Source organism: Euwallacea similis, chromosome 7 (assembly GCF_039881205.1).
Source record: "Euwallacea similis isolate ESF13 chromosome 7, ESF131.1, whole genome shotgun sequence".
In the NCBI taxonomy this organism is placed as follows: domain Eukaryota; kingdom Metazoa; phylum Arthropoda; class Insecta; order Coleoptera; family Curculionidae; genus Euwallacea; species Euwallacea similis.
Genome location: NC_089615.1, coordinates 2,376,944 through 2,404,625, shown reverse-complemented (window position 1 = coordinate 2,404,625; position 27,682 = coordinate 2,376,944). Strand labels below are relative to the sequence as shown.

Below are 27,682 nucleotides of genomic sequence, written 5' to 3'. Positions count from 1 at the left end.
CGAGCTCTATAAAATGTCGAGAACCGTTTGACTACATCTTCTTTCGTTTCCGAGGTATGGCATCACTTTGGTCCTCAATTTTTACGATTTTTTATGCTGAAAATACTGTCTTTCCACGACCCGATATGAGATATCCACGGTTAATATAAGACCCACATGACTTCATTGAACCGATATCAACACATTAAAAATTTCAAATTTTTTTCAAAAAATGTGAAAAGGGGGGAGGTACTCATTTTTTGTCGCTTTTCAAACTTTGCTCGGCAATAATTCGGGCAGGTGTGGAGAGATTATCTTATAAAATAGCCGAAATGAATAGTCTCAATGAGCTTTACAAAACGCTGTAAAACATTTAGCCGTATCTTCTCAAATATCCGAGATACAATATCACTTTATGTATAAATTTATTAAATATTATGCTTACCTTTGGAATATGGTTTCTTAATAGCACACTAGCAGCACTTATAATTGAACAGAAAATCTATTTCCGACGAGAAAAGTTTCAAATTTTTATCGTTTACGCGGAAATGAGTGAAATGTAAAAAATTATCCAACGGACATTTGATAGGAATTCTATTTTACAGTTATTCCACTGAATGGAATTGATTATTACAATGTGAAATAAGAAGAAATTGAACACAAATTACCGCGAAATAAAGCAGATAATTGAAGAAATTAAGTAAAAACTAAATCAAATTTGGTTTAAAAACGTTACTGACGTTGACACACATTCACGTCACGTTGATTTATTTAATTTTGTTTTTCAGACATAACCTCAAAAATGCCCGTACGGCAGGGCCGTTTTGATTAAATTGAAAAACAATATTTGCCCATAACGACCAAAAATTTAACATGTCTTTTACCAGAACTTGCTCTTGTCTCTACCATGGACCACAAGTCTCTACCATTTTCCAGGTAAGTCGTCAATTCAACTATTATGTAACAGTGCATTTCTCCCCATTTACTAATGAAAATGATCCCAAAAATGATCTTCATTCCTCCATACGTTCCATCCCTTGTTGCCCTACCCTTGTCCTTACTTCCATCTCTTACAATTCATAGCAGTAACAAGCAAAATTAATTTTTTCTTGGCATAGATATCAAAGAGAATATCCTCATCAAGAGCCTCACAAGCAGTATTAATAGAGAAGATTTTAGAGCAGCCTATCATAGTAGTGCAAAAACAAGAAGATGTAGATATAATTGGACCTCCAGATTCAGTATCAAACTTACGCCCCATTGTAAGAAAAATACCCACAAATGAAACCATTTTGCAGAGGCAGTTTCGAGAGGCTGCTGATGCCACCCAGAAGTGGAATCAAGAGTTTTGGGCAAGACATAACACCAATTTTATTAAGGTACAATTGTCTATAAGGTGCATTGTACAGCCAAAAATAATACTAATTTGCTGCATTAACCATATTCAGAAATCGCTTTGTCTTGTTGGAAGCAATTATTCCTCATTTAATAATAATATGACAGTATATCTTTTAGACACATAAAAGTTCATCTCAAAATTTCAGGACATGCCCATGGGATTGACTGCCCAAAATTGTTCATAATAATAGTCATACCCATTAGATTTTAGTGAGTTTCACTGCTTATCTCAAATACAACTAAGACTTCAACTTTTCTATCCTTATTTCAACTCGCACTATGTATATACTTGAATTAGAAAAAAAATTATTTCTGTTTCAGGAGAAAGAAGCTTATGTAAAACGATTCACATCCACAGACAGACCCCAGTTAAATGCTGATGAAATGAGTGAATTTTATAAAGATTTTCTTAATAAATATTGGAAAACCCATGTGAGATACAACTTTACTTGGTACCGTAAAAACTTAACTTTATTGTTGTTAGCTCTTAAAGTGAACATAGAAAATTTGCAAAACAGAATTTTATAGGTGCTGCCACATCTTAGATTGTAGTCAATTTGTTAATTTATGAAACCATCCTGCCGATATTTTTTAAGTACTTTGTACTTAGTTTTCTTATTACCTTATTTGTAACTTGTAAGCCTTCATTTTGAAGAATGTTGCACCTACCTATTGTTTTTGTTAGATAGATATGGCTGTATACAAATGTGAAAACTAGAACAATATTGTTTATTCTATATTTTTAAACATAAAAAAATATGCAAGTGGCTCTGTTTTAAATTGAAAACACCCGATTACTAAATGTGAAATATAGAGGAGGAAATAACATTGAATGGATATTGAATAAGGCAAATTTCAAAACAAAATTTTAAAAAATGTATTCAGCAATTATTCTATTCATGAATGTTGCTGTTGGGTTTTGATTTCTTTTTCTTTCCCTTTCTGCTCTTCTTAATTCGTTTCTTCTTTTTCTTTGAAGTGGATTGATTTAGAAATGAATTGCTTTTTTTAGTGTTTGAAAAGGCAGATTGGTCCATTCTTCCCATAGTTATATGAGAAGCCATGTCACAACTGTCATTTGAAATAATATCACTCTTTCTTCTTTTTAGTTTTTTTTTCTTCTTCCAGGGCGTTTGTTTATTTAGTGGTTTAGATTTAGGGACGCTGAAAATTGTATTTTTTTCCTTTGGTGTAATTTCTTGATGACTTGTAGATAAACTGGTTTGAACATTAGGTATTTTATTATCCAAGAATATTACATTGTCCTCACAAGTTTCTAAAATCTCAGAATATTCTCTATTTACTTTTTTCTTTTTCGAGGACACCAATGAGGTATTTAAGTTGACTTTCCTTTTTAACTGTTTCTCTGGTATTTTCTCTAAATCATCTAAGCAAATAACACTTTGATTATTCTGTGACTGGTATCCAACGGCTCTGGCAAGATTTACAGCTTTTATCTCATTCTTGTGGCTTGAAATTGCAGAATGTAAATCAAGTTTCCTTTTTACACATTTCTCTATAACGTTAGGCGTAATCTTCTGCTTGGCTATGGGATCCTGGCTTGAAAACGAATCATTTAAAATCAACACCTCATCACTGGAAGAAGAACGTTTTTGTACTTGAGGATATTTGAGAATTGGTGTCACAATTTCTAAGCTGTTCTCAATAATTTCGTCTCCCACATCTTCTGGCTCATTATCTTCCTCTATTATCGGTAATGCATCCCCAATGTCTTCCCCTGGAATTTTGAGGGAAATAATTAAATAATTAAAAAGAATTAGAAAAATCTAACCTACGTCATCTTCATTTATACTGAAACCTCTCATCCTGTTATGAGACAGTGTCTCTTTTATAGGTGACAACTTGTGAAAATCGTTTATAATACTCTTTTCTTCATCATCCAATAATATGTACTCATTGCAGAATAGTACATCATCTTCATCTTCATCCACCAAGTTAAATAAATCAATAACATCACTTGATGGTTCATATGTTAAGTCCACAAAGTCTTCCTCATAAACCTATCAAATATTAATGACATGATACTTAATGGGACATATTGATGGGCAGTGAAAAAAATTAAGATTTAGTAAACTAACAATATTCTCAATATTTAAAAAAAATGGCATACCATTATTCAACTTTAAAATGAAAACTCACCCACTGGACCCCCAACCATAATCGCAAATCTGAAGGTAACTCATAATCCTTTGGCAGCCAACCATCTCCAATAGCCTCCAATCTATTTGAATGATGCAGCAATTTGGCATACAACTCGCAAAGAAACTTGGTGTCAAACTTGACTAAAATAGCTATCCTTGACACTAAACCCAATAAAATTAGGAACAACTTCCAAAAATGTCCTATATACAGTCGTTGATTTAGTTCTGAAGCTATGATGAGGCATGTATCATAAGCTCTTTCCATTAATTTTGCAAGACCTAAGGAATTTTAAATTTATAGTACATAGGTATACACATATATGAAATGTAATTGTGGCTTTATACAGAAGATGACAAATGTACAAAATGCATAAGAATTGCACAGAATATTAAAAAGGCATGAACTTTGGTATCAGCATAAAAGTAACTTTCTATGTTATGCATATATTATTTGTCATGCCCTTTATAAGCCTATCAGCTTAACGTTTCCAAGCAGTATTTACTGCATGTCTCATGTTGCATCTCTTATGAATCTATAGTGTGTGACAAGCCTTAGAATCTCACCTTGGATCCTGACTAAAATAAATAGCAACATGTTCTTGCTTGGCAAATAGGTATGTGTATAAAACTGTGAGGGAACCATATCTAGAAATGTCTTCAAATGTCGCGAGAAATCGACTTTAATATAAGTATCTAAGGAGTGCCGCAGCTTCTCCAAAAGCTTAAAATCTCTGGAATTGCGAAACTTCATTTTCATTCGATACAAAATTCTTGATAAGATGGCAAGTTCATTAGTTAGAAACATGTATTTCTTGAAGTGTTTTACGCCATCTTCTAAAGCCATTCTAAGTTTCTTCAAATCTATAAAGAACAACGTAATTGCTCTATAACTAGTATTAAATTCTAACTAAAAGGCTAGTACGTACCCAAATCTTTATTTAAGCTTTTATAAGTAATGTTAGGAGGTTGAAGCAATTCCTTTCGATTCCATAAAAGCATGTTTATCAAATAATTAGTATCAAATTCTCAATATTCAAGAGTCAAGATATGAGACTATTTAGCCATCAGGCGCCATATCAGCGCTATCCAAGAGACTAAATTCGTATAATTAATACTATGAAAATGCCATGCGATACACAAAACACATGTGGCGGAGGCAGCAGCGCGTGCAGTGTCACTCGTCTAATAATGACAGTGACAGTGCACTGCGAACCAGAGCAGTATCTCGGTTCTGTAGAGAACTAAAACAACGGCGGGAAAACATTTTCCGTAACGGTTTCCGGAAATACATTCTGGATAGTTCGATCCAAACCATATAAAACCGTTGATCACATCACCAACGGTCTCTCTTTTCTCTTTCGGGCCTCGCACCCTCCACATGTACTCCAACTGGTAACAATCATACTTTGTACACAGTAGAAATAAGTTTATTCTAAGTTTAGTAATAAAACACATCACGTTCCTGTTTTACGAGTTCTGTGTGGCAATCCTATTTCTGACACCCAATGGAAAACGCCTAGTGATTCCATACCTCGACAACAGGACACACACTATTTATAATCACAAGTAATTATAACCTCTTTCTTATTGTAACGTGGGTTGCCTGACATGTGCCGTTAACTCTAACGCCCCACCAAACTGTTTTATAGTTACAACTAAAGATGTCGATGCTTATCTAAATTGAGATAACAATCCTGCACATAATCGCCTCGAAACGAGATTTATATTATACAGGGCATCAAGCGAGTTTTCTTCGATGGGTAGTACACATATCTTGGTAATTATACAGTCGAGTTAGAAAGTCTGTTAAATAGGTATTTGCAGTTTAGAGGCAGGTTCATGTTATAGTTATATCCATGTGTCAATTAAGCATAGCTTAAAGTTGATACAAGAATTTCGATTTCTCAACTATTGTGTAAAATGAAAAAAATTATATAATTTACAGAAAGGTGGACAGGAATTTTGATTTAATCTGACAACCTTTTAACATTATTTATTACTGATTCCCTTTCCTTGATACAATGGCGAAAGCTTTCTATGCAATACTAACTTGAAGAGAATATATGTGTCTGTGGCGCCATCTTTAAACTTTTACTAGAACTGTTTTTCCTTTGCCATTCTGTCAAGAATATTATTCTTTTAAAGTGCAATCTATATTTGTTTTTTTAATAATTCAAATATTATAACACCCATATTGACAGATCCTCTCAGGTTTAGTTACAAGGGATCGCAAACTTTTTAGGAATAGATCCCCTCTCAAATCCCGAATCAGTCAGCTGTGATGTTAGGGTCCCGGACGGGGCTTATGCCTTCGGGTGGATGGCCCTTGATACGTGGTCTTAGAACCCCACATCTGCCTGTAAAGTTAGCTACCAAGTTTAATGATTTCACTTCAATTATTGTTCTGTCATTTAAAAAGATAAACCTTCATTTCCTTTTATTTGAGTGGTTGATAGTAGTAAGAATGTAAAAGAGGTACCATAAGTGTACCAAAACATCTCACATGAGCCAGCAACAGAACGAGTTACCCACCAATTTAGAGAATGGTGCGCAGAGTCCACCATCACGAAGAAAGAAAGTCCGCACTTACCATTACAATCGCCAGCAGCAGCCGTCGTGGTTCGTGGTCCGAATTTGAGTACCAAAGGTGGTACCGCAGTGCGAAGACGCCGATTTTAAAATTTGGCACGCGAATAAATAGACGTTTTGAACCCTACCTGGTGTACCCAATAGGGGTCAATATTTTGGTATTGCAGTGCAATATTTGGATCTTTTAAGGATTTGGTTTTGCAGGTAAAAATATATATATATTTTTTTTAAATAATGGTTTTGTTGCTTGTGCTGTTTTGTCTTATGAAGAATTATTACTTCCAAAGACTGAAAGGCATCGATACAACTGAATGTTTGCGAAAGTTGTTAAAGTCTGGTTGATTGCAGATCATTTTTCACCACATTTTGCACCAAATTTGCGTCATTCTTTACCTTAAAAATTCTGATTTCCAATCTATTGAACATACAGCATTCTACTAAAACACTCTTCTCAATGCATTTTTAATGCTGGATTCGCCTTGACAAAAGATTAAATTCAGTTTATTCAATACCAATACTAGTCCAAACATTTCAGAAACGACAGGCGGACAATAACAATAATTATTTGCAATTTTACAACAATGATATCATGCCACAATTTAACTAGCATTGCCCTTTATTGAAAAAGGTCAAATGAAAGTGAACCTCTTGCGAAAATTGGAAGTTTGCGGAGTGTGACTTAACATTTACTCTCGCTTAGCGCAAGTTTATTTAGCATTTTCTGTAATATGAGTGTGGACATTTTTCAGGCAAATCAAAAAATATGTTTAATTTGAATTCCAAACACGGTTCAGAATTCTTAATAAACTGTGAAGTGCGTTTGGGTACCGGGTACCGAATATCAAAGGCCCTAAAAGGAAATGGAAACAAAGGAGGGTGCTTACTGAAGCGCAAAGGGCAAGATGCATAAATTCCCGTATGGGTTTCAGTGCAAGAAATGATGTATGTACTCATATGTGTCTATGCGGATGTTCAGTATATAATAAGGAAAAATTAATAGGCGAATGAACTCAGGAAAGTTTACATTATTCGTACGTTTTAAAGCTTCACTATCAATAGGGCTGCTCTGGGCCGTCGCTGAACCTCCTTTACCTCCCCCATAAGGCCGGCACTGGTAATCAAAATACAGGATATTACATATTCAATTTTTTCCTTTATAGCGTCTACAGTTTGTGAGATACTTTTTGATCGTTAGACCTTTTCAATAATCCGGTAAACCTACATTGATGATTGGTGTTTGTGCGATCAGGCCTCTTTAATCGCCCCAAACCTTCTTGTGTTCCGCCACTGATCATTTATTTAGAAACTCTTAGCTTACAATTGGCCTCACCCCTCAGCTTATGCCTCCTTACCCTATCGGATCAAAATAAGCGGCGAAATTGCGAACAATTCCCACCTCTTTGGATTCTATTGCCTTCTGTGCGAATAAGAACATAGACTTTTGGCTAAAACGAATTTTTTTAATTGGAAAATTACTTGAGCGGCGTCATATCCATCTTGACCAAAGGTCAAAATGAAATTCTTCAGAGCACATATAAAAATACTGCGGTTATTGGCCACATATTGCGCAATTCTAAGGCTTAGGTCTGGCTGTAAGGCGTTTTTGGATGTACACTGAAGGGTCATTAATCAGAATATGCGAAACATCAAATCCTGTCTCGTTAATAATCATAATTACTTCACTGTTCACTTGCAATTATTATTATCGAATGCTCGCTCACTCACACGCACACGTGTTTTTCCGATGGAAAAGAAGAAAGTTCCACACAAAAAGGCATATTAGAACCGTTAAGCATCGCGTAAACATAATTGTTACCGTTTTCTTCACGACAAAGTGTTAATGAACCGTTTAAGCAGGAAAGTTAATTATTGTTGTGTATGACCTTAACAACAAAAGGCGTATTTTTGAACCGTGTTTAAAAATCAACGCCCCTGTGTTCGAATCGCCTGCTGCCTATCTGCATGAGCTTACTTCAATAAAAAAGGCATTATATGTAAATTTATAAAAAGTGTGACACAATCTCTAGTGAAACGTTGCAGCTCAGACTGCATAGTAATTTATTGTAAATATCAGTATTAGCTAGTATAAGAGTGTTCTTTTCTGGGACACTGCCAGCTGCGTTAATGTAGCAAAATGCCCGCATTACGGAGTATTACCTAGTTTCTCTTTTAATAAAATAACAAAAAAATCCATAATTGGTTTCCAAGCAATTTTGCTCGACACACTTCCTCCAACGTTTCATTGTCTCTTAAACACATATCGCCAAAAAAATCGATCACGCAATAATAATTAGAGCCGATAAATCTTTAAGACATCCGATTTACACTGAACAGGCTGGATGTACTTAATTAATAATACATCGACTTTCGACTTTCTTCTCAGTCACTATCAATTTCCTTTTCCAATTTTTTTGCTTCTCAAGGCAGCGATCTAAATCAACCACCTCGATATAATACGAATTTAGCGAATCGTGAAAATTTTATTGTTAAATAGTTTTGTACTTACAGAAGTGGAACATCCGTTAGAAATAGTGAAGCGGCAATGGAGTATATAAGAATGTTCTGGCTAATTATAGAAGTTTTGTTTCAAGTGAAGGTGCCTACACCCACGTTGTTATAAGGCTGACAACCTTTGCATCGGTTTGCAGAAAAATCGAACATCTATTGCAATTGCAAGTAGAAAAATGCCACTTAATATAGGATATCCCATTAAGACCGGTTATTTCAAAAATTGAAAAAACGCTGCGCTTACTTGAAAAGTTCAGATGTTTCTATTGAAATAAAGGGTATAGACATGGATGTTATTGATGGAATACAATATCTAATAAATGGCCCTCTCAGGAGATGGGAGTCGACGATCCTTTTCACGAAATTTTTGATAACGTTTTGGCATAGTGACGGTTCAATTTCATCAATGGCGCGTCGAATCGCATCTTTCAATTCAGAAATTGTTTTCGGGTTATTGGCATACACCTTCCCTTTCAAAAAAAAAAAAAAAAAAAAACCAAAGAAAAATCTAACGGCGTCAAATCGTATGATCGCGGTGGCCACATCATATCGCCGCGGCGCTAGATAACTCTCCCTTAAAATTTCATTTTCAACAATTCCATTGTTTCGTTTGTTGTGTGGCAGGTTGCGCCGTTCCGTGGAAACCACATGTCCGTGAGATTCATTGCAGCAATTTGAGTCCAGAAGAAGTTGTTTATCCTCTCATGATAACGGTCGTCGTTGACGGTGACCGCATTGCCAGTTACATTCTCGAAGAAGAACGGTCCAATCCAAAATGCGCACCAAACAATGTCTTGTAGTGGATACATGAGACGTTGAAAAAACATTCATAGTTTCTCACCTCCCACTATGCGACAACTTTGTTTGTCGACACAGCCATCAAGTTGGAAATGCGCTTAATCATAAAAGATGATTTTCTTTGAAAAATCAGTATTCACTTGTTGGTTCATTCTATGAATATTCTTTGCTCTGCATGGTTTGCTGGCTTTCAATGTTGTGTTTACTGAATCTTGTAAACTTGCAAATGTAGATCTTTAGTCAAAATTCGCTGTAAAACTGCTTTGTGAAACTCCCAATTACTGAAAAAGATGGCGAGTCGAGGTGAAAAGATTCTGGTCAATACTTTCACTAATTGCTTCAATGTTTTCATTAGACCGAGCTGTGTGATCATGAACCAATCTCTTCTGGGTTTCAACTGATCCAAGCACTTTAGATTCCTCGATTAATCAGACCACTGTACTGCAAGAAGGTGCGTTAAGGTGACTGAAAAATCTATATTTTTGAACCGTCTCTGCGAAATTTTCACCATTTTGGTAATGGATTTTCACAATTTTTATGCTTTATGCGGCTGTGTAATTTTTCATAACCAAATCTCAAAATTTATATCAGATAGCGGTCCAAATACAACACTGTACGAATAATACAAGAGAAATGGTGATACATTCAAAATAACCGATCCTAATGAAACACTCTGTAGTTTGCTAAGCACGATTGTACCGTGCAGCTCTAAATTGTCCTCTACCCTTTGCTTACTCCCCCCCTTCCCTTCTCTCTCTGTTTACATTTTAACAAATTATTATTTTTTTTTAAATTAAAAAACTGCATTAAATAGGACAAAACATATTTTCTTTGGCGTTGGTTTCTTTTTTAAATGTTGCTTACGACACCGATAATGCATAATAGCTGATTTTGTAAAATTGAAACAAGTCGAGGGACACCTCAAATTAAAGATCTTTCTAAACTACACTCAATGGTATGTTGCGATTCAAAATCTATCAATTCGTTTTTGAGAAAAATAGCTATAAATTTGCTAAAAAATGCAATACAAACTTCGTTAGATAATATACAAACAATGAAGAAACTTATTGGTTAGTAGAAAATTGATTTGTTTTCGATTTTGTGTTCACAAACAATCTTTAGTTAAACAAAAAAAATTATTAAATAAATAAATATAGCCAACATTTTACAGCCGCACTGTATAATTTTTATTTCTGCGTGGCATGAAACAATATTTCCACGTCTTAGAGTTAACAATTCTTATTGCAATTCATTATTATCCTTATCTATCTCATAAACTTCACTTTCCATTATATCGACTGCAGCAGCCTGTAGTTGACTAATGAAGACTTTCTACTTGATTGCTTTTCGCTAAATATCTGCTATTAGTTATACATATTTATACGCTTTGTAGGTATTAAATAACTAATGTATATCACGACTTGTCGGGAAATAATCAAGAAGAAATGCTCTATGTTACTAAAGAAGTAGCTTCCGATCCATTATTACGTAAGGGTTTCTCGAATTTTTGGAACATTAAAAGCGTTAAATAATCTCTGGGAACTTAATGATTTGAACACTGAATGTAGTCTGTTTCATTAGTATCTTCCCATATTATGTGATAAAACTAACTATCACAGTCACTTACATCAGTTTCTTGTTTTGCGGAAGATCGTGCGAATTGATGCATTGTCTACTGAGAACCTAGACGGCTTTATTACACAAATGTGCCCTGTATAATTTCTATGATGCGCAAAATGAGTATTATTTTCCTACAATACAATCATTATTACATATTTTGGGAAAATTTTGTAGGTGATTAAATGCGTAAGACGTCACGTGAAGACAATGATGGCCACTGAAGTCCTTGGTGTAACTATACAGGTCTGCAATATTTACTGCAATTTCCTTTATTGCTTCAAAGATTTCTTTCTTTGCTTCTGGTTCCCTCATTTTCCTAATTGGAGAGCGACTTATATTTTAGAGATTCAGAAACTGAACACTCACACCACCACTTCTAGCTTTAAGTACAATATCCAAATTTCATATTTTTTCGGGGGTGAAGGTGCCTGTTAGCACACCGAATTCAATTAGATGCCATTGACCGTCTATTGTATGATTTAGAAGGTTTTCCCCTATTTCAGCGTTTTCCTATCTATTACTGTTTTTGAGATATTTATTGAAGCATCTAGGAGCCCATAGAATGGCCTACTATAGGAAGTGCACATGCTCCATGGATTTCATTTGGATTTTTAGATCCATAACATTTTTAAGATTAATGGTTCGATTATTTCCGAAGCCACATATGTGAGAGGGTGGGCCATAATCTTACATTTCCCCTTAAATCCGGTACTGGCAAGTATCATTTAACCGCGCATTTAATATATTAACGGTAAATATATCTGCTATTATTTGTGTCAAGTCTGATTGCGGCTACTGTTATACGCATGATTTACAATCCCCATTAAGAATCATTTACCATCATGATACACCATTATTTTCTAAAAAGATAACGGCAACAAAAGAAAGAGAGAGAGAGAAACCTGAAGAATTCTTAATTATTATCTCAATCCAACAGGACTTTGGCTGAAACTATCTTTATGTGTGCTAAGTATTATTTTATGACACCAAATACCATGTGATAAAGTTGGCGTTCTGTATGATAATGTAAGCGGAAAAGGACACACTTCTCTGTGGGAGTTATCAATATCTTATGGTCGACTTGCTCCTTATGAAAAATGGGGTCAGGCTATCGAAAATCGGTCGTTATAAATCATTTGCTAGCACGAGTAAAGGAGAATTAACGAGACCACTTAAAATTCAACGTCTCTTTTATATGAGTAATTCAGGAGTCAGATTACTGAATTGAATATAGACTCATTCGAAATGGTTATTCTTGCATGTTCACTATGCTGAGCGGTGATAAATAAACTTTCCAAACCACAAAGTATATTCAAAAGAATTAAAAGATAATAAAAGTCAAAATGGCATGTGTAAATGCATACAAATACAGGGTGTCCGGAAATAACGTTGAAATATTTTGAGAGGTGATTCTAGAGATTAAAATAATAAAAAAAGCTCTTATAAGTGTACCCAAAAATTACATTTTAAAGGAGCTAAAAGCACTTAAAGGGGAAACTCTGAAGTTGATTTTTTCGCAATATTTTTGAAACGGTTTGTGCTAAAATTTTGAAATTCGGTATACTTTAATAAGATGGAATGAAAAAACTTTTTTTATGTTAATAATTGCGGATTTTAGTAAATGACGTCACATACACGGGGTCTTCTACGTAAATGTTATCCTAACTTTTTTGTTTATGACATTTCTTAATTTTTTAAATCAAATTACTGAATCGCAAATATTTTCAAGTAAAAAATGTCTCCTTACTTCATCTCGTTAGGATAGACCGTTTTCCACAAAAGTGAGTTTTTATGAACCGATGCACAGTTACATGGACATTGAAATCTATGAAGGAAAGAATTAGAAGATGAATTAGAATGAACGGAGGCCATTTCCAACATTTATTACGAATAAGTGATATATCCTTAACAATATTAGTCTTGTTATTGCTGATTAACAAAAAAAATATTTCTATTACAAGAATCCCTATTATGTTCATTAAGATATATTTCGATATCTATGTTATTGTGCATCGGTTCATAAAAACAGGTTTTTCTGGAAAACGATCTATCCTAACGAGATGATATAAAATCTCTTTTCACTTAAAAATATTTGCGATTCAGTAATTTGATTTCAAAAATTCAGAAATATCGCAAACAAAAAAGGGCAACATTTACGTAGGAAACGCCCTCTATGTGACGCCCATGACTAAAATCTGTAATTATGAACATAAAAAAGTTTTCTCATTCTATCTTATCAAAGTATACCGAATTTCATAATTTTAGCGTAGACGGTTTCAAAAATATTACGAAAAACTACCTTCAGAATTCCTCTTTTAAGTGCTTTTAGTCCCTTTAAGAAGCAATTTTTGGGGTGTATTTATAAGAACATTTTTTTATTATTTTAATCTCTAAAATCACGTCCCGAAACGTTTCAATGTTATTTTCGGACTCCCTGTATTCTATTTTATTAAACATTAAACAATTCCAGAAGCAATAGAGAGTGTAACATATCATCATGACGATATTTCAGGGGGCGATAGTATTCTGCAAAAAAATAGAAAGTACTACTAAACTCATATTCAATAACACACTATTTTCGATATACAGGTTGGCAAAGTTTCACATTTTTTCTCATATTTTGCGTTTTTCTCACCTATGCTTTAAGTTAAATTTTTGAAATATCATACACCTATCTTTTTTAAGATCCTCTACGACAAAATGTCAAAATCTTCGGCAGCTAGACACAAGGTGTTTTTTTATCATATACTATTTTGTGCTTTGTATCTTTTTTCAGAACACCCTGTATCAATTCTAATACTAATTTTAAATTCCTTTTTCAATTCTTTAGCTTTTCGATCTTTTACAATATTTTCGAATCTTTACCCATTTTCATAGATATCGCAAAAATATCACTCAATGCAAATTAAAAATGTAAAGAAAGCAAAGAAAAATTAATCATCTGGCTCAGTTCTAATTATTTAAAATCATTCGTAATATTTAATCAAATTTTTTAAAATAATAATAAATCAAAATGAAAGCAAAATTATAAAAACTACTGAAAATGTCCTCCTGTGATTTGAAAAAAAAGTTAAATTTTGCCACCCTGTACGAGTATATCGAAAATGGTACGTTTTTGACCATGGCCCTATTGGCATTATTTTTATTATTTTGTAGAGTATTATCGCTCTCTAAACTATCTCCATCATAATATGTTACACTCTGTATAACGGACGTCCTCTTAACTCTCACTAACATACCAAGCCAAACTGACAAAAACCATACTTAACCATTACGCTTCAGCGTTATTTTATTAGTAATTCTTTGCAGGTTAGAGAAAGCCACCAAGCAGCGTTTTAACCGATCATGCAGCAGCAGGACCAATAATTCCTCTACATCCGAAGAAGTGAAAACAATCGCGCTCGATATGTGAGAAACGACAAGAGTTCTCACAAAGATATTTTCCTGCGACTTTTTGAAGCGTTGCTGCTGCAATTAAGTGTAACAGATTTTAAATCAGTGACTAACATTGAAGTAGTGTTGTAGGAGAGTGTGTTGTTAATGTGTTCAGGTGACTAAACATGACTGCCTCAGCTATGGATATGAACAAGAACCATAGGAGGAGCTCTTGGGATTCTAAGGTAAGTCCTTCCTTTCTAGAGCATCGTCCGTCTGAAAACGCCTTAATAATAATATTAAGATATGGTACCGGCTATTCTTGATGTTAATTAACATCCATCTTTGGCAATTAATATTCCCATAAGCATCGGAAAAATCTTTTGCTGAGTTGAAAGTAGAGCGACAACCGCTTAAACCACTTTAAAAGCAAAGCACATATGGAATATTCAATATTAAAGTGTTAATAATATACATACCAAGCTTGTAGCGTATTTTGTTAGCATGACAATATTGGTAGACTGACCTAAAAAGCATTTCGTGTACGGTTATAAGTTCCTGCTACAGCGTGAAAGAAATTTCAAATACTGGATGACCGGTGCAATTCGGCAAAACAGCGGCTGTAACACAATTTCACACTTCAATTTGACATGATTTCAATCGTCATTAGTGTAATTTATCAAGTTTAAACGCGTACAACATGAACGCTTTAAAGTTTTTAATAGTTTACTGACCTACGTTCTTTAATGCGTTACGAGAAATCCTTAGTGGGTCATCATGTCAATCTGCCGATTGTCGAGGAATCTTCAAGAAGTGTAGATTTCGCACAAGACTCCTTTACGGGTGGAGAGATGAAGCATCTCCAAGATTTTGAAGACGAAGAGAATACGTGAAGGAAGGAAGAATAAAGAAGGTTTTTATGAAGGTCTGTAATAACGCAATGATAGATAATATGATGATTTGACATACTTCGGGCTTTCTAAAGAACACAAAATAATTTGCAATTAAAGAAATTGCACATGTTATGTTAATGGTTGTATTTTTGGTTAAGGATATTAACCTAAAAATTTGTAGACTTGTAAGGTCAAGAAAACAATATTATTTCCGTTATTTTAATTTTGAGTCTAGTCACATTTGACTATGTTCTTCGATAAAAATCACCCATTAGGACTTTCCAACAGGCTTGAAACCACTATTTTAATTGGATACCAAAAATTACATCCCAAAAACAGGGCATGATCATTGCAGCATCGATAGTATCTCAACTTATTAATTGATAATTTTGCCCAAACACACACACAAATATCTTTTTGATCATATTTCATACATTTCTAAGAACACTCACTGAATATCGTAGGTCATAAAAACGACGGATGATCCAATTGCGGTCATCTTCGAAAAGTATGGCAGATCACTTCAGCCGTTGCCTCATCGCATTTGACAATGTTCACTACAGGTGTGGACGAAATGTCCGGAAAAACTTCCCTTCAACTGCAGCTTCAAAATTTATCAATTTGATGTTGCAAATGGGTCTTCTATTAGTTAACACTGCCCAGAACGTCTCTGGGGCGGTTTTTGGACTTTGGCTACCACGCCGAGAACGCCTAAGAGGCAGTTTTGCCTATTTGAGATATAATGATAAATACATTTGCTGGACAAATTTGACTTGGTATGCCAATGTGTTCTGGACAGTGAATGTGTTAAAAGATTTTCCAACCTGAGCCTGAGCCTTTCTGTTTGAGCCTCAATTTCAGCCGTTATAGTTTTTCCCAATTTTTGCCAGTCCGATAACGTCTTGTAAGTATAGTTTATTGTATCTTTAAAGGCGAATCCATTGCCTTAACATTTTTTGGATTAACATTTTATGGATTATGATATACGAATTTTGTGAGTTCTAAATTCATTGGCGCAGAAGGTCTGTTTTGTCGTACTGTGCTGTAAAATCTCGAACGCAGTTATAAACACTTTTGAGGACGTAACTCTGGATTGTTAAATCTACCTAAGATATTATATATGTTTTCTTTATGGTGCCTCATTAGTAAGAGTCTTCAATTACTGGCCAAGATTTGTGTGTCTAAAATTCATTGGTGTAGAAAGTCTGTTTTATCGCATTGCATTGTAAAATCCCGAACACAGTCATAAGCACCTTTGATGACTCAGATTTTTTTTGTGTCCTGAGGAAAAATCTTCTAAAAGACACCCAGCTTGGTGTCCTGGCAGCAAAGAGGACGCAGATCTAGATTTTTAAATATCCCTAAGTTATTCCCATGTTTTCTTTAAAGTGCTTTATCAGAAAAGACGCCCTTGTTGGCCTTCAGTTATTAACCAAGTCACCCTACTTTAGTCCCTAAACTCCGTTAAACTAGTACTAAGGGGTAGACCACAGAAGATTTTGCGGCCCTTACTTGAAAATCCGGTTTAAAAACATCGAAAGCAGTGTCGTTTGCAAGGGTTGCAATAGTTGCAAGTGGAAAAATTTAATAGTCCCCTGATAGTTGTCTCACTCTAATGCTAACACCATAATTATTTCCTTATTTTGGTTTACATACTGTGACCATACAACATGTCAAATTAAAAGAAAAAAATACGAAAAACACGATTGCTGTTTATACTATTCCGTTGAATTTGGTAACATGTCCACTAAATCATTACGGTCTACTGCTTGTCGATTCAAATCGCCTTCTAAATCTCGGCAATAAGTAAGAAAAAAGCCGAAGGCTTATTGTCTCTGAATAGTCGTACCGGTAGTATTATCGAGTACTTTTAAAGGTTCGCCTTTGGCGTGCCGGTATCTATCTAAAGCACGGCGTGATCGTGATAATTTACATCCCACCTTGGCTCGGTTGGTATTTTACTTTCATTTTCAACAGATGGCTATTAGGCCCTCTCTTTTGCAATAATTCAGTGCATTTTTACTAACATTTGGTAGATTAATGGGTGCACCAAAGAACGTGTGTGCCATATTTGGAAGCAGAAAATATTTCATGGAAATAACGAAGAAATCGGTTTCTCCGATCTCCGATCTTTTGGGTTTTTTCTCCTGGTTTCCACTCATGGATCATACCGTGCACGAGATACAAATCAAGCTGTTCAGCCCATAACACTAAAAACGGTTATTTCCCAGATAGTTAGCTCTATTTAAAATACATGATATTTCATATAAAAAAACACATTTTTGGTCTTTAAAAGTTTTTTTGCTTTCCGTAGTTACGGATTGCAAACATGTATCCAAAATGCTTTAAATTTGCTCATTTAAGCTCTTTTTCAGGATCGATATTAGGTAAGATATCAATCGAGTAAAACATAAACGATCACATTTTACTATGGCCACATTTAAAGGTGTGCAATTTTTTGCAAGGCATTTTGAATTAGATTCTCTGCATTGGAATCTCGGAAACTAGATGAGATGCGAGGAAGTTTAAATGGGGACAAAACTATGCAATTTAACGCTTGACCAAATACTGTTTTCAAAACACTAAAAAAAATAAAATCAAAATCTCCAATTTTTAGTTTTTTTCGGCCATCTTCGGAAGTACTTGGAAAATTCAAATTTTGAAAAAGGTATTTGGTCAAATGCTAAATTACTCAATTTTGTCCCGGCTTAAACTTCTTCGTATCTCTACTAGTTTCCGAGATCCCAATGGAGAGGGTCGAATTTGAAATGCCTTGTAGAAAACATCAAGCAAAAAACAATGAGTCTTCGTCACTTCGATGTAACATCCTATTCGGAGATGCAAAAATCCTTCGGTATTGCTTCATCTGCGTCCAACACTGAAACCAACGCACTTCCTTCAAGACGAGTTAAAAAATCGCTTTATAATGTGTTTATGAAATTTATGATTCATGATTAGCACAAAACATCCTTAAAAGCAGCAAGACTCATTACGGTCAAATGATGAAATTGGGCAGAATTGTCTTTTCAGCAAAGCTAGGTATCTCGGTGCTACATTTAAGATGTTTTATTGCAATATCTACAGGTGATTTTCTGCTTGCTGTAGTGTGACATTAGGAAAGCGTGCAATCACCAATTTCACCATTCGTATAATAATGTTATATGCAATTTAAACACTACTTATGGCTTATTGACAAAAGGAATGCACATTTTTCAGTATTACAAGAAAGCAAAGAGCTGCTTGATTCGGTCCAGATCGTGTGGTTTTTTGCGAACTTGAAATATTTTACCATCAATTCAATTTGCTCGGATGAAAAGCAATCGGCATGAAAGGTTATCTACAGAGTTTCCAATGTTTGTTAATGTGTGAAGAATCTTGATTTGCTACTGGAACTTGTGAAATACTTAATCAAATACCATTAATGAGGAAACACTGTTTATGGGTTAATTACGTATTATTAGAACTCCCCCAAAGGGCTATAAGCAACGCTTATATTATGACCCGCCACTGAACGGGACTTAACCTACGAATTAAAACTTTTTCCTAACCCATTATGTAAAATATTTTTGTCCTCAAATCGAAGGGACCTTAAAATGAGCATTTTATGCACACGCACGCGAAAGTCAAGCCATCACCGATTTCGTGCTTGTTGGCCCTCATCAGACGATCGTAAGTAAGCCTCACGTAAGGCAATGAGAAGGAGAAAGGGGAAACAACAGCTAATACCGTATCGACATTGAACTATACTGTTTTCCCGACTACTTCTTAGAGAGATATTTGCCCTTAATCGTCTGATGAGTGCCAACAAGCACAAAACCGGTGACATCTGGGAGTCTGTGTCTACTGCTAGGTGGAATGTATCTTGTCGTGGGATGGAATGTCCCATATTTGTTACTGGGGTTACTGAAAATTGATGAATAGTTCGCCAGTGTGCATCGGTTGAAAAACCTAACTTAAGAGTGTGCGCTATAGCAGAAATACATTGGATTTCCTGCCTTCTACTTCCTCTAAGCACCGATTTGTACCAAAAGTTTTTCTTAACCACCTAAAGACTGCTAAGGAAACACATAAATCATTTCGGTATTCAACCGCCAAGGTCCTTCGTAAATGTTACATATCGACCATAACGGTATGTAGGTTTCGTAGACTCATTTCATATAAATACACCTGTTATGAAATACCTTATATCGAGGGTATTTAAGCATCAGTAATAAAAAGCAACAGGTTTCCTGGCAGACTATGCAATAATTTACATTTCATACCAAATATTTTATAGTATAATAAATTATGCGAGCCTTGGTATGGAGGGTATGAGCCTTGGAAGCATTGATCTTCGGTTCAGTAATTATTACTTTTTTCTCAGATGTCAGTGAGTACGAATGGGACTGGAATTAGACGATACAGGAAGTCACCAAGCTCAATCATTAGCTCAGATTCCGACATTAGATTTACCAGGAGAAAATTGACTTCTCAAACGAGATGTGGCTGCTGCATCATTGCAACATTTCTCCTCTTCTTGCTCCTGGCTGCTGCATCAGTCTATGTAGGATGTGAGTATTACTTCGTTCACATTATCCTATAGAATGTGCTTGTTGTCATTAACAAGGCCGCGACAATCAAAACCAAACGACCATATCAAATTCCCTGATTATATTTCAGTCATAATTTGATCTTGGCTGCTCCACTACCTTAAGCGTTAAAAACTTGTACAGTAACTGTGGGTTTGTTTACCCACATTTACAGGTGCGTTCACAAGACCGACACACCTTCACTGACATTTCACTCATTGTTTGCAGACACATATTTCTTGCCAGAATACCCTGGGGATCAGATTTACAAGGCCACCTTTAGGGTGATCGAAGGGGACACCTTCTCCACCGACCTGGCTGATCCGAGCACTAATAAGTTTAAGAGTACTTCGCGAGACTATGAAGAAAGACTGAATTTGCTGTTTCGTAGAAGTGCGGTCAAGCACGGTTACCGGGGAATTGACGTGTTAGCTTTAGATGGGTCAGTGATTTTTAATTATCTCTTGCACAGTGATAATTTCAGTGAATTTCAGGACGGAAGATAAAGATCTTATAGTGCACTTTGACATAAAAATAGATCCTACTTATGCCGGAATTAATGCTAACGACTTGGAGGCTATTTTGGTCAACGAAATCTCCGTAGAAGAATCCCTCTTCTTCAGTAATTTGACCATAGATGCCAGCAGTCTGGAGGTGAAACAGGGGGGCTCCTTACCACAGGTTTGTGCAAGTCATTAATTATTATAGCATTTCTTCGATTTCAATGCTGTTATTGTAAATTCATCACATTGTTCTTAACCCATTGTCAATGAATAAAAAGCATCTCAGTTACGGATAAATGCCCCTAAAATTGGTATTCTACTATTAGTGGGACAAATCAAGCACCGCGATTTGTTCACCGTGGTGAAATTCTTCTTATAAATCACAAGAAGTACATCTCTATTGAATTACACGGGTAATTTCATGCTTAGTGGATCAAATTACGTGACTTCAATTATTTTTGAAACAACCAAGATGTGTTTCATGGCGAGGAATTAAATTCAGCTAGAAATGTATCTTTTGGATACGGACTTCATATGATATCTAATTATTGCTAAAAATGAACTGAAGTCTTAGACTGCTATAACCAGAGACACATAATCCCTCTGTAGATGGTCACAACGACACTACCAACGACATTAATGTCCGAGGCAGTGGTGACATCACCACCCCACACTCCCAGAAAATGCGCCCCTTTAACGTTAAAATACTGCAACAACTTGGGATACAACATCACCACGTACCCCAATATTCTCGGACATAGAAACATAAAGGATGTTAAGGAGGACGTAATTTCATTCAGGTGAGTCTTGTTGAGCTGCAGGACCAATCTTCAACTAGCTTTAACGTTCTACAGGGAGCTGGTTGATGCTGAATGCTATCGACACGCTTATGAATTTGTTTGCCAGTTACTGCAACCTGGATGTCAGAAGGGAGATAGTGAGGATGAAATTATCTTGCCCTGCAGGAGTATCTGTCGGGAGTTTTTCGCAGGGTGTGGTGGGCGATTGACAGAAAAAGTCAAATCCCTGATCGATTGCAGTAAATTTCCGGAATTTAGCAGTGGGAGAAAGTGCTTTGATAAGAGAGGTAGGTGGAACTCGATAAAGTTTTTCTTATGTGCTTATTTAGTAATAATTTACTAGTTAATATTTATCAGAAGTTCGGGGTAAATCTTTTTAAAAGGATCCTTTTTGGTGGATACTTGCACGCATACACGATTCAATTATGAACTTCCATTTACTCTTTTTTGAACAGAGCCTTTGTCTGATTCGGAACTCCTTGCTTGACTCGATGTTTGTTTGATAGTGAAATTCTCTGCAACTTTAGAAAATTAAATTGCGCGATTAATTAAAATGCGGCTAAATTGCGGGATGTATTAATAACAACAAAAATGGTCAATTTTATACATATAGAGTGTCCAGAAATAACGTTAAAATATTTGGGAGATAATTTTATAGATTAAAATGAGAAAAAAAAAGATTTTATAAACATGCCCAAAAAATTACTTCATCAAGGGGCTAGAACCCTTAAGGGGAAAACCCTGAAGATGTTTTTTTTGCAATATTTTCTAAACGACTTGCGCCAAAAATTATGAAATTTAGTATATATATTGTACTTTAATATAATATAGTTGTAATAGACCGTTTTCCAGAAAAATTGGTTTTTATGAACCGATGTACAATTACATAGGAAATCTCTGAAGAAAAAAATTGAAGGATGTATTGAAAATCAATGGAGCCAATTTTCAACATTTGTTGTGAATAAATGATAACTGTCTATCTTAACGAGATGAGATAAGAAGACCTTTGTTACTTAAAAATATTTGCTATTCAGCAATTTGACTTGAAAAATTAAGAAATGTTCTCAAACAAAAAAGTTAGAACAACATTTAGGTAAGAGACCCCCTGAATGTAACGACCCTGACTAAAATCCGCAATTATTAACACAAGAAAGTTTTCCCATTCCAACTTATTATAATGCACCGAATTTCTTAATTTGTGCATGCCCTTTCGAATGCAAACCGTTTCGAAAATTTTGTGAAAAACCTCTTTTAGAATTCCCCCTTTAAGAAGTTCTAGCCCCCTTTAAGAAACAATTTTTGGGGTATGTTTATCAGAACTTCTTTTTATAATTTTAATCTCTAGAATCACCTCCCAAAATATTTCAACGTTGTTTTCGGATACCCTGTATACATGGTGTAATATATCATCATGGATATATTTCAGAGGGCGATTGTATCATGCAAAATAATAAAAAATACTAATAAACACATGATGAAAAACGCGTCATTTTTGATATACAGGGCGGCAAAGTTTCACATTTTTGTCATAATTTGCATTTTTATCACATATGCCTAGAGTTAAATTTTTGAAATTTCGTACACCTGTTTTTTTCAAGACCCTCTACAACAAAAAGTCAAAATCATATATGCCCATATACAGGATGTTATCTTTTTTGCATTATATACTATTTTATGTTATGTATCATTTTTTGGAACACCCTATATGAATTCTGATACCAATTTTAAATTATTTCTTAAATTCTTTAGCTTTGTGGTCTCTTGCAGTGTTTTGGTATTTTTCACCGTTTTCGTATAATGTACAAAAATATCTATCAATGCAGATTAAGAAAGTGCAGTCTACATATTCCGGTCTGTAATATACGATGCTATGGCCGAGTTTCAGCCATTTTAATAATTTTATTTTGATTTTTGACGTTGAAATTTTAAAAATTTAACTCAAAGCATACGGGAGAAAAACGCAAACTATAAGAAAAAATGTGAAATTTTACCACCTTGTACACCTGAGGATAGTATGACGTGGATGATGGATAGATGAGGCTAGTAGACTAGGTCTACTAGCTTTTTTTTATTATTTTGCAAAGTATTATCGTTCCCCAAAAAATATACCCATGATTATATGTTACACCCTGTATATAGGAACCACCTAGAGAAGAATGGCAGCTAAACCAGCAAGTCGGTAGCATACAGATATTTGAAGATCATGGAAAAGAATCAAAGAAATCCAAAATTAAAAAAAACTACGATTATTTATAAGTGGATATTTATAGCCAATTTTTGTAGACAAAATTTACACAGAAAATAAATACTAAAACCACTTTCGGTCGGCGTCTACAAGGGCATAGTATCTCGAATTGGCATCTTCCCATTCCATTCATGGGGTTAAATAAAGGTCGCTACAGATGGATGCACAATTAAATTGTTCTATTGCGACTTCCACAGTTTTAAGAAGAATCCACAATTAACTCCACATATTCAGATATCCTACATCGATATTTCAGTTCCTACAAAAAATTCATAAAGACTACTTGCGATATATAACGGTATAGACCTGAAAACTTCACCGCAGAATTGTTTCTGACTTCTCCTTACCGGATATCGAATTTGGACCTCTGTGTCTTATATTGAAACCAGTAGCCACTTTAAAATTGCGTATTAGTCGAATATTACCGTGATCTTTCCATTATGTCATGTTAGTGGACTTTAAAGTGTTTTACTTGAATGTGTTCGAATCTCTCAAGGGGGCCTGAGATATGCGTAGATACGAGATTGTATGATTCGACACTAAAATGGCTGTTGATGTGGATATTGTAAGGGTTTCGGAATTTCACATCAGATGTGATGTAAAGTATGATTAATAGCTATTTTGGACAGGGCTCATACGAACAATGTTAAAAAAATCATGTACATGTTTTATAAATAGAGAAAAGGAAATTTTTCATACTATTTTGGGTAGACTTGGGATTTTCTGCAACACATATAAATCACTTTTAAATGACGTATTTTGGAAGAACACTCGAAAAGAGACTTGATTATAACAAAGGTAATTCTGCATTAAATCGTACGATTATTTGTGAAAATGAACAAAAAATACATAGACAGAATTCTACAAATCGCAAACCAGCTTATATAATAAATGACGATATTTTATACGTACCTTTGATAACTATAATATTAATGTGTTAAGTTCTAGTTAATATATATGTGAACAGTATGTCTACAAATCGAGACTTATGACTGGGATCTCGGAAACTATAAGGCGGTTAAATAGTGACTTTCCGAAATTTGTTACTCAAAAGACGCATTGAGATTAAATAAATCTGGTAATTCCAGAAAAATCTGGAACATTCTGTATAAGAGGTCATGGGGACGCTTGCTCCAATTTCACAGCCATGTATTACTGTCTCATTTTCAATAATGCTATGTAGGGTTCTAGACCATGGGCTTTATTGAGGGTGTTATTTAAGTACTTGAGCAAATTTCAAGCGGTAATTTTTTAAGTCATTCTAAGACGAAAAGTTTATATACACATAGGTCCGGTAATGCTTCGTTTTCAACATACAGGATGCCAAACTTTTTTTTTTAATCGTTACATATTAAAAAAAACTCCTACGTAACACGAAGGCGCAAACTAATATGACGTTGAATCTTGGTGACAATTTTTAATGTAATACAAAGGAAACTTAAGCTAGAAATTATTTGTCTTCTTTTACTAGTGATGTGCACAGGGGTAACTCCGGAAATTTAAGAAAAATCTAATAACAAAAACGCTTCATTAAAACTACACTTAAAGAAATGATACGCAATTTTTTTTAATTGAAAAAACAATTAACAATAAGTAACACAAAACTTACAATAGTTGCTGAAACTGTCCTTCAACTTTAATGCAAGCATTAGCTGGCTCCAATATGAATTGCCGAATAAGTTAAAATATTCCCGGTGGATATCTCATCTGATTACATAGATCCCATATTCATTGTATTAATTCTTCTTCAGTGTTAACCAGAATTCTATAAAGGAAGGACTTTACATGTCCCTAAAGGAAAAAATCCAACGAATTTAAATCCGGTGGCCTAGATGGCCATGACTGTAGACCTGCGCGGCCGACCCAGTTTTCTCCATAAGTTGAATCCAGAAAATGACATGCTAATATACTACACACTAAGTGAAATTATATTTTAACGAAAAAACGATTTTTTAAAAAGTTTAGCACTTTGTATCTTGCAAACGAAGCATTTTAAAATTTGGCTAAGTGTACTTAAATAACTTCCTGTATATTTACACATTTTCAGGTTGCGTTGAAGAACTGAAGTCAAAAGCTCTTTCTCCAAGGATCTGTGATGGAGTGTTGGACTGCTCTGACCTATCAGACGAGAAAACGTGCACTTACTGCTCCTCTAATCAAATCCACTGTGGCATAGGGCGAACCTGCATCCAGAAAACCCAACAATGTGATGGAAGGGAAGATTGTCCAGATGGTAGCGATGAGAGAGCCTGCTGTAAGTTTTAGAATACCATTTGAATCAAGTTTCGTATGAATTTTAGACATTTCTTTTTACCAGTAACTCTGCTTCCAAGCGTGAAAATGTTGCATAATTCTCAACAAGTCTCCCCCCATGAAATCTCATATAATTCTCAAGGGTTTGTGGCCTTCAATGAGAGAGGAGAGGTTGGAAAATTGTGCACGGAAAACCTGAATAGGACTCTGTCGGAAAATAAGACTGAGGAGGTTCTAAGAACAGTGTCCATGTCGTTGTGCAAGTCTTTAAAGTACCAGTAAGAATATATTCACACCGCAAATATGACAAATTATTAATTAAAAACCGACGCTTTTCCAGAGATATGCTCTCTTATCAGATAATTAAAGACGATGAAGACAATATCCCCTACGTGAAAATAAAAGACCCATTCGCCGATGACCTAACATTCCTCAAAAGTAAATGCCCATCTAAACAGGTTTTGAAGGTCACCTGCCAGGATTTAGGTATAATGAACTGGTAATCAAATCCTTTGGCTCTATTTGAGATTTGATTACAGAGTGTGGCATCCAAAGCACGCACACCAGAACAACCAGGGTTCTCCAGAAAATGTCTGTTCATGGAGATTGGCCTTGGCACGTAGCTCTATTCAAGGAGGACGTTCACATCTGCGACGGCATCTTACTGTCCTCCAACTGGCTGGCCACTACTACGTCATGTTTTCAGGGCCAACCAAAAGCGGAATGGACTGCCAAATTTGGGGTAGTTAGGTTGGCCAGTGTATCTCCTTGGGAACAAGAGCGACGGATTATTGGAATGGTACTGTTTTGCTAATTTTAAAGTAAAGCGATACACGCAGAGAGGTATTTTTCCAGGTTAAGTCACCGGTAGAAGGAAGCACTGTTGCTCTTATCCGTCTGGATCAGCCAGTAAACTTTAACGACTTTGTGAGACCCATATGCCTACCCCAAGAGGCAATACCCCTGTCCCCTACAGTACATTGCACCACTTTAGGATGGGCGAAAAACCGGGAACAATTACAACGGGTCCAAGTGAAGATCGCTGATAAGGAAAAATGCGAAAACGTTAGCATCACCACCGTCAACAGCATTTGTACCGAAACCATTCATGGCCAGAACGACTGCAATGTAATCTCTCTCCATTAATTATATTCATTACCCATTCATGCCTCATCATTTTGTAGGAAGAGGAGTTCGCAGGCAGTTCAATGGCTTGTAAAAACCCCATCACAGATAAATGGATGTTAGTTGGTGTCACCAATTGGAGAATCGCATGCACGAAGAATGGAACAGAGCGACCCAGAATGTACGATAAGATCTTCTCGAATGTGGACTGGATTCGGGAAACTATCACTAGTTCAAATAACACTTGAAACATCCATTAGAATGTATTTAAGTTTAAGTTTAAATTTCGAAACTTGCGATATGGTATTGTGTAGATAAGAGTGAAAGCTGATTTTTAACATTATGACTGATGTCGATATGCAAGGAGTGTTACTTGAAAGTGCCAAAAAGTAGGTTTAATGGATATAAATACCGTTGTATGTTGAATGATTTTTTTAATTTGTATATAAGGTTATTAATATATTGAAATAAATTAGGTTTATTTTTCTTAATAAAGATATAGACATTTATTTTCGGTAAAGGCCCCCGCAGGAAACCAATTCCTATGGTTTACCATTGCTACCGTTAGTTAGGTAACATTTACACAAATTTTGCCCTAAATTTACCTTTAGGAAAAGATACAAATTTCTAAATTCATTAAAATATTAAAGAACTTTTGCTACTTTTTCAAGTTAGCTTCGATAACATCACAGTTCTAATATGATAAAATTTATGGCTGAGTGAATAACAGTTAATTGTATGAAAGTGCACATAGATACTTAAAATCTAGACATTACAAGTAGCAATCATTTCAACAATTATTAGATACTCATTAAGTTGGAAGAGTTAGAAAGTTTAATTAGAAAAATTTCAGCCAAACAATAATA

General features: G+C 35.1%; 3 protein-coding genes across 5 annotated transcripts; 2 read left to right on the top strand and 1 right to left on the bottom strand.

Moving 5' to 3' along the window:
* Positions 1-769: 769 nt before the first annotated feature.
* Positions 770-1,990, top strand: Coa8 (Cytochrome c oxidase assembly factor 8). Its single transcript, XM_066391601.1, has 3 exons — positions 770-915; positions 1,098-1,358; positions 1,699-1,990. Exons 1-3 carry the CDS (start codon positions 853-855, stop codon positions 1,903-1,905), a joined length of 531 nt encoding a protein of 176 aa, XP_066247698.1. The 5' UTR covers positions 770-852; the 3' UTR covers positions 1,906-1,990.
* Positions 1,991-2,255: 265 nt separating this feature from the next.
* On the bottom strand, positions 2,256-4,624 carry LOC136409803 (nucleolus and neural progenitor protein). Of its 3 annotated transcripts, none has more exons than XM_066391595.1 (6): positions 4,466-4,617; positions 4,104-4,400; positions 3,538-3,818; positions 3,170-3,398; positions 2,997-3,115; positions 2,256-2,933 (listed from the first exon to the last, which is right to left on the bottom strand). In XM_066391595.1, exons 1-6 carry the CDS (start codon positions 4,536-4,538, stop codon positions 2,271-2,273), a joined length of 1,662 nt encoding a protein of 553 aa, XP_066247692.1. In that variant the 5' UTR covers positions 4,539-4,617; the 3' UTR covers positions 2,256-2,270. The 3 variants fall into 3 exon arrangements, with proteins under 3 accessions (XP_066247692.1, XP_066247691.1, XP_066247693.1); XM_066391596.1 differs by having other exon boundaries at positions 2,774-2,937; positions 4,466-4,624; XM_066391594.1 differs by having other exon boundaries at positions 2,256-3,115.
* Positions 4,625-6,189: 1,565 nt separating this feature from the next.
* On the top strand, positions 6,190-27,311 carry LOC136409801 (atrial natriuretic peptide-converting enzyme). The gene is made up of 13 exons (XM_066391592.1): positions 6,190-6,332; positions 14,364-14,674; positions 19,686-19,872; positions 20,119-20,332; positions 20,385-20,571; positions 21,003-21,193; positions 21,248-21,480; positions 25,486-25,692; positions 25,756-25,969; positions 26,032-26,177; positions 26,231-26,490; positions 26,547-26,819; positions 26,876-27,311. Exons 2-13 carry the CDS (start codon positions 14,615-14,617, stop codon positions 27,062-27,064), a joined length of 2,361 nt encoding a protein of 786 aa, XP_066247689.1. The 5' UTR covers positions 6,190-6,332; positions 14,364-14,614; the 3' UTR covers positions 27,065-27,311.
* Positions 27,312-27,682: the final 371 nt, after the last annotated feature.

Bases quoted from the DNA above. Each gene is read 5' to 3' on its own strand.
- Coa8 (XM_066391601.1), top strand. From the start codon at position 853: ATGTCTTTTACCAGAACTTGCTCTTGTCTCTACCATGGACCACAAGTC. The intron at 916-1,097 runs GTAAGTCGTCAA...TTCTTGGCATAG, and splicing joins AAGTCTCTACCATTTTCCAG to ATATCAAAGAGAATATCCTC. The intron at 1,359-1,698 runs GTACAATTGTCT...TTTCTGTTTCAG, and splicing joins ATAACACCAATTTTATTAAG to GAGAAAGAAGCTTATGTAAA.
- LOC136409803 (XM_066391594.1), bottom strand. From the start codon at position 4,538: ATGCTTTTATGGAATCGAAAGGAATTGCTTCAACCTCCTAACATTACT. The intron at 3,819-4,103 runs GTGAGATTCTAA...AAAATTCCTTAG, and splicing joins TATTTTAGTCAGGATCCAAG to GTCTTGCAAAATTAATGGAA. The intron at 3,399-3,537 runs GTGAGTTTTCAT...AATATTTGATAG, and splicing joins TATGGTTGGGGGTCCAGTGG to GTTTATGAGGAAGACTTTGT.
- LOC136409801 (XM_066391592.1), top strand. From the start codon at position 14,615: ATGACTGCCTCAGCTATGGATATGAACAAGAACCATAGGAGGAGCTCT. The intron at 14,675-19,685 runs GTAAGTCCTTCC...CTTTTTTCTCAG, and splicing joins GGAGCTCTTGGGATTCTAAG to ATGTCAGTGAGTACGAATGG. The intron at 26,820-26,875 runs GTAATCTCTCTC...ATCATTTTGTAG, and splicing joins ATGGCCAGAACGACTGCAAT to GAAGAGGAGTTCGCAGGCAG.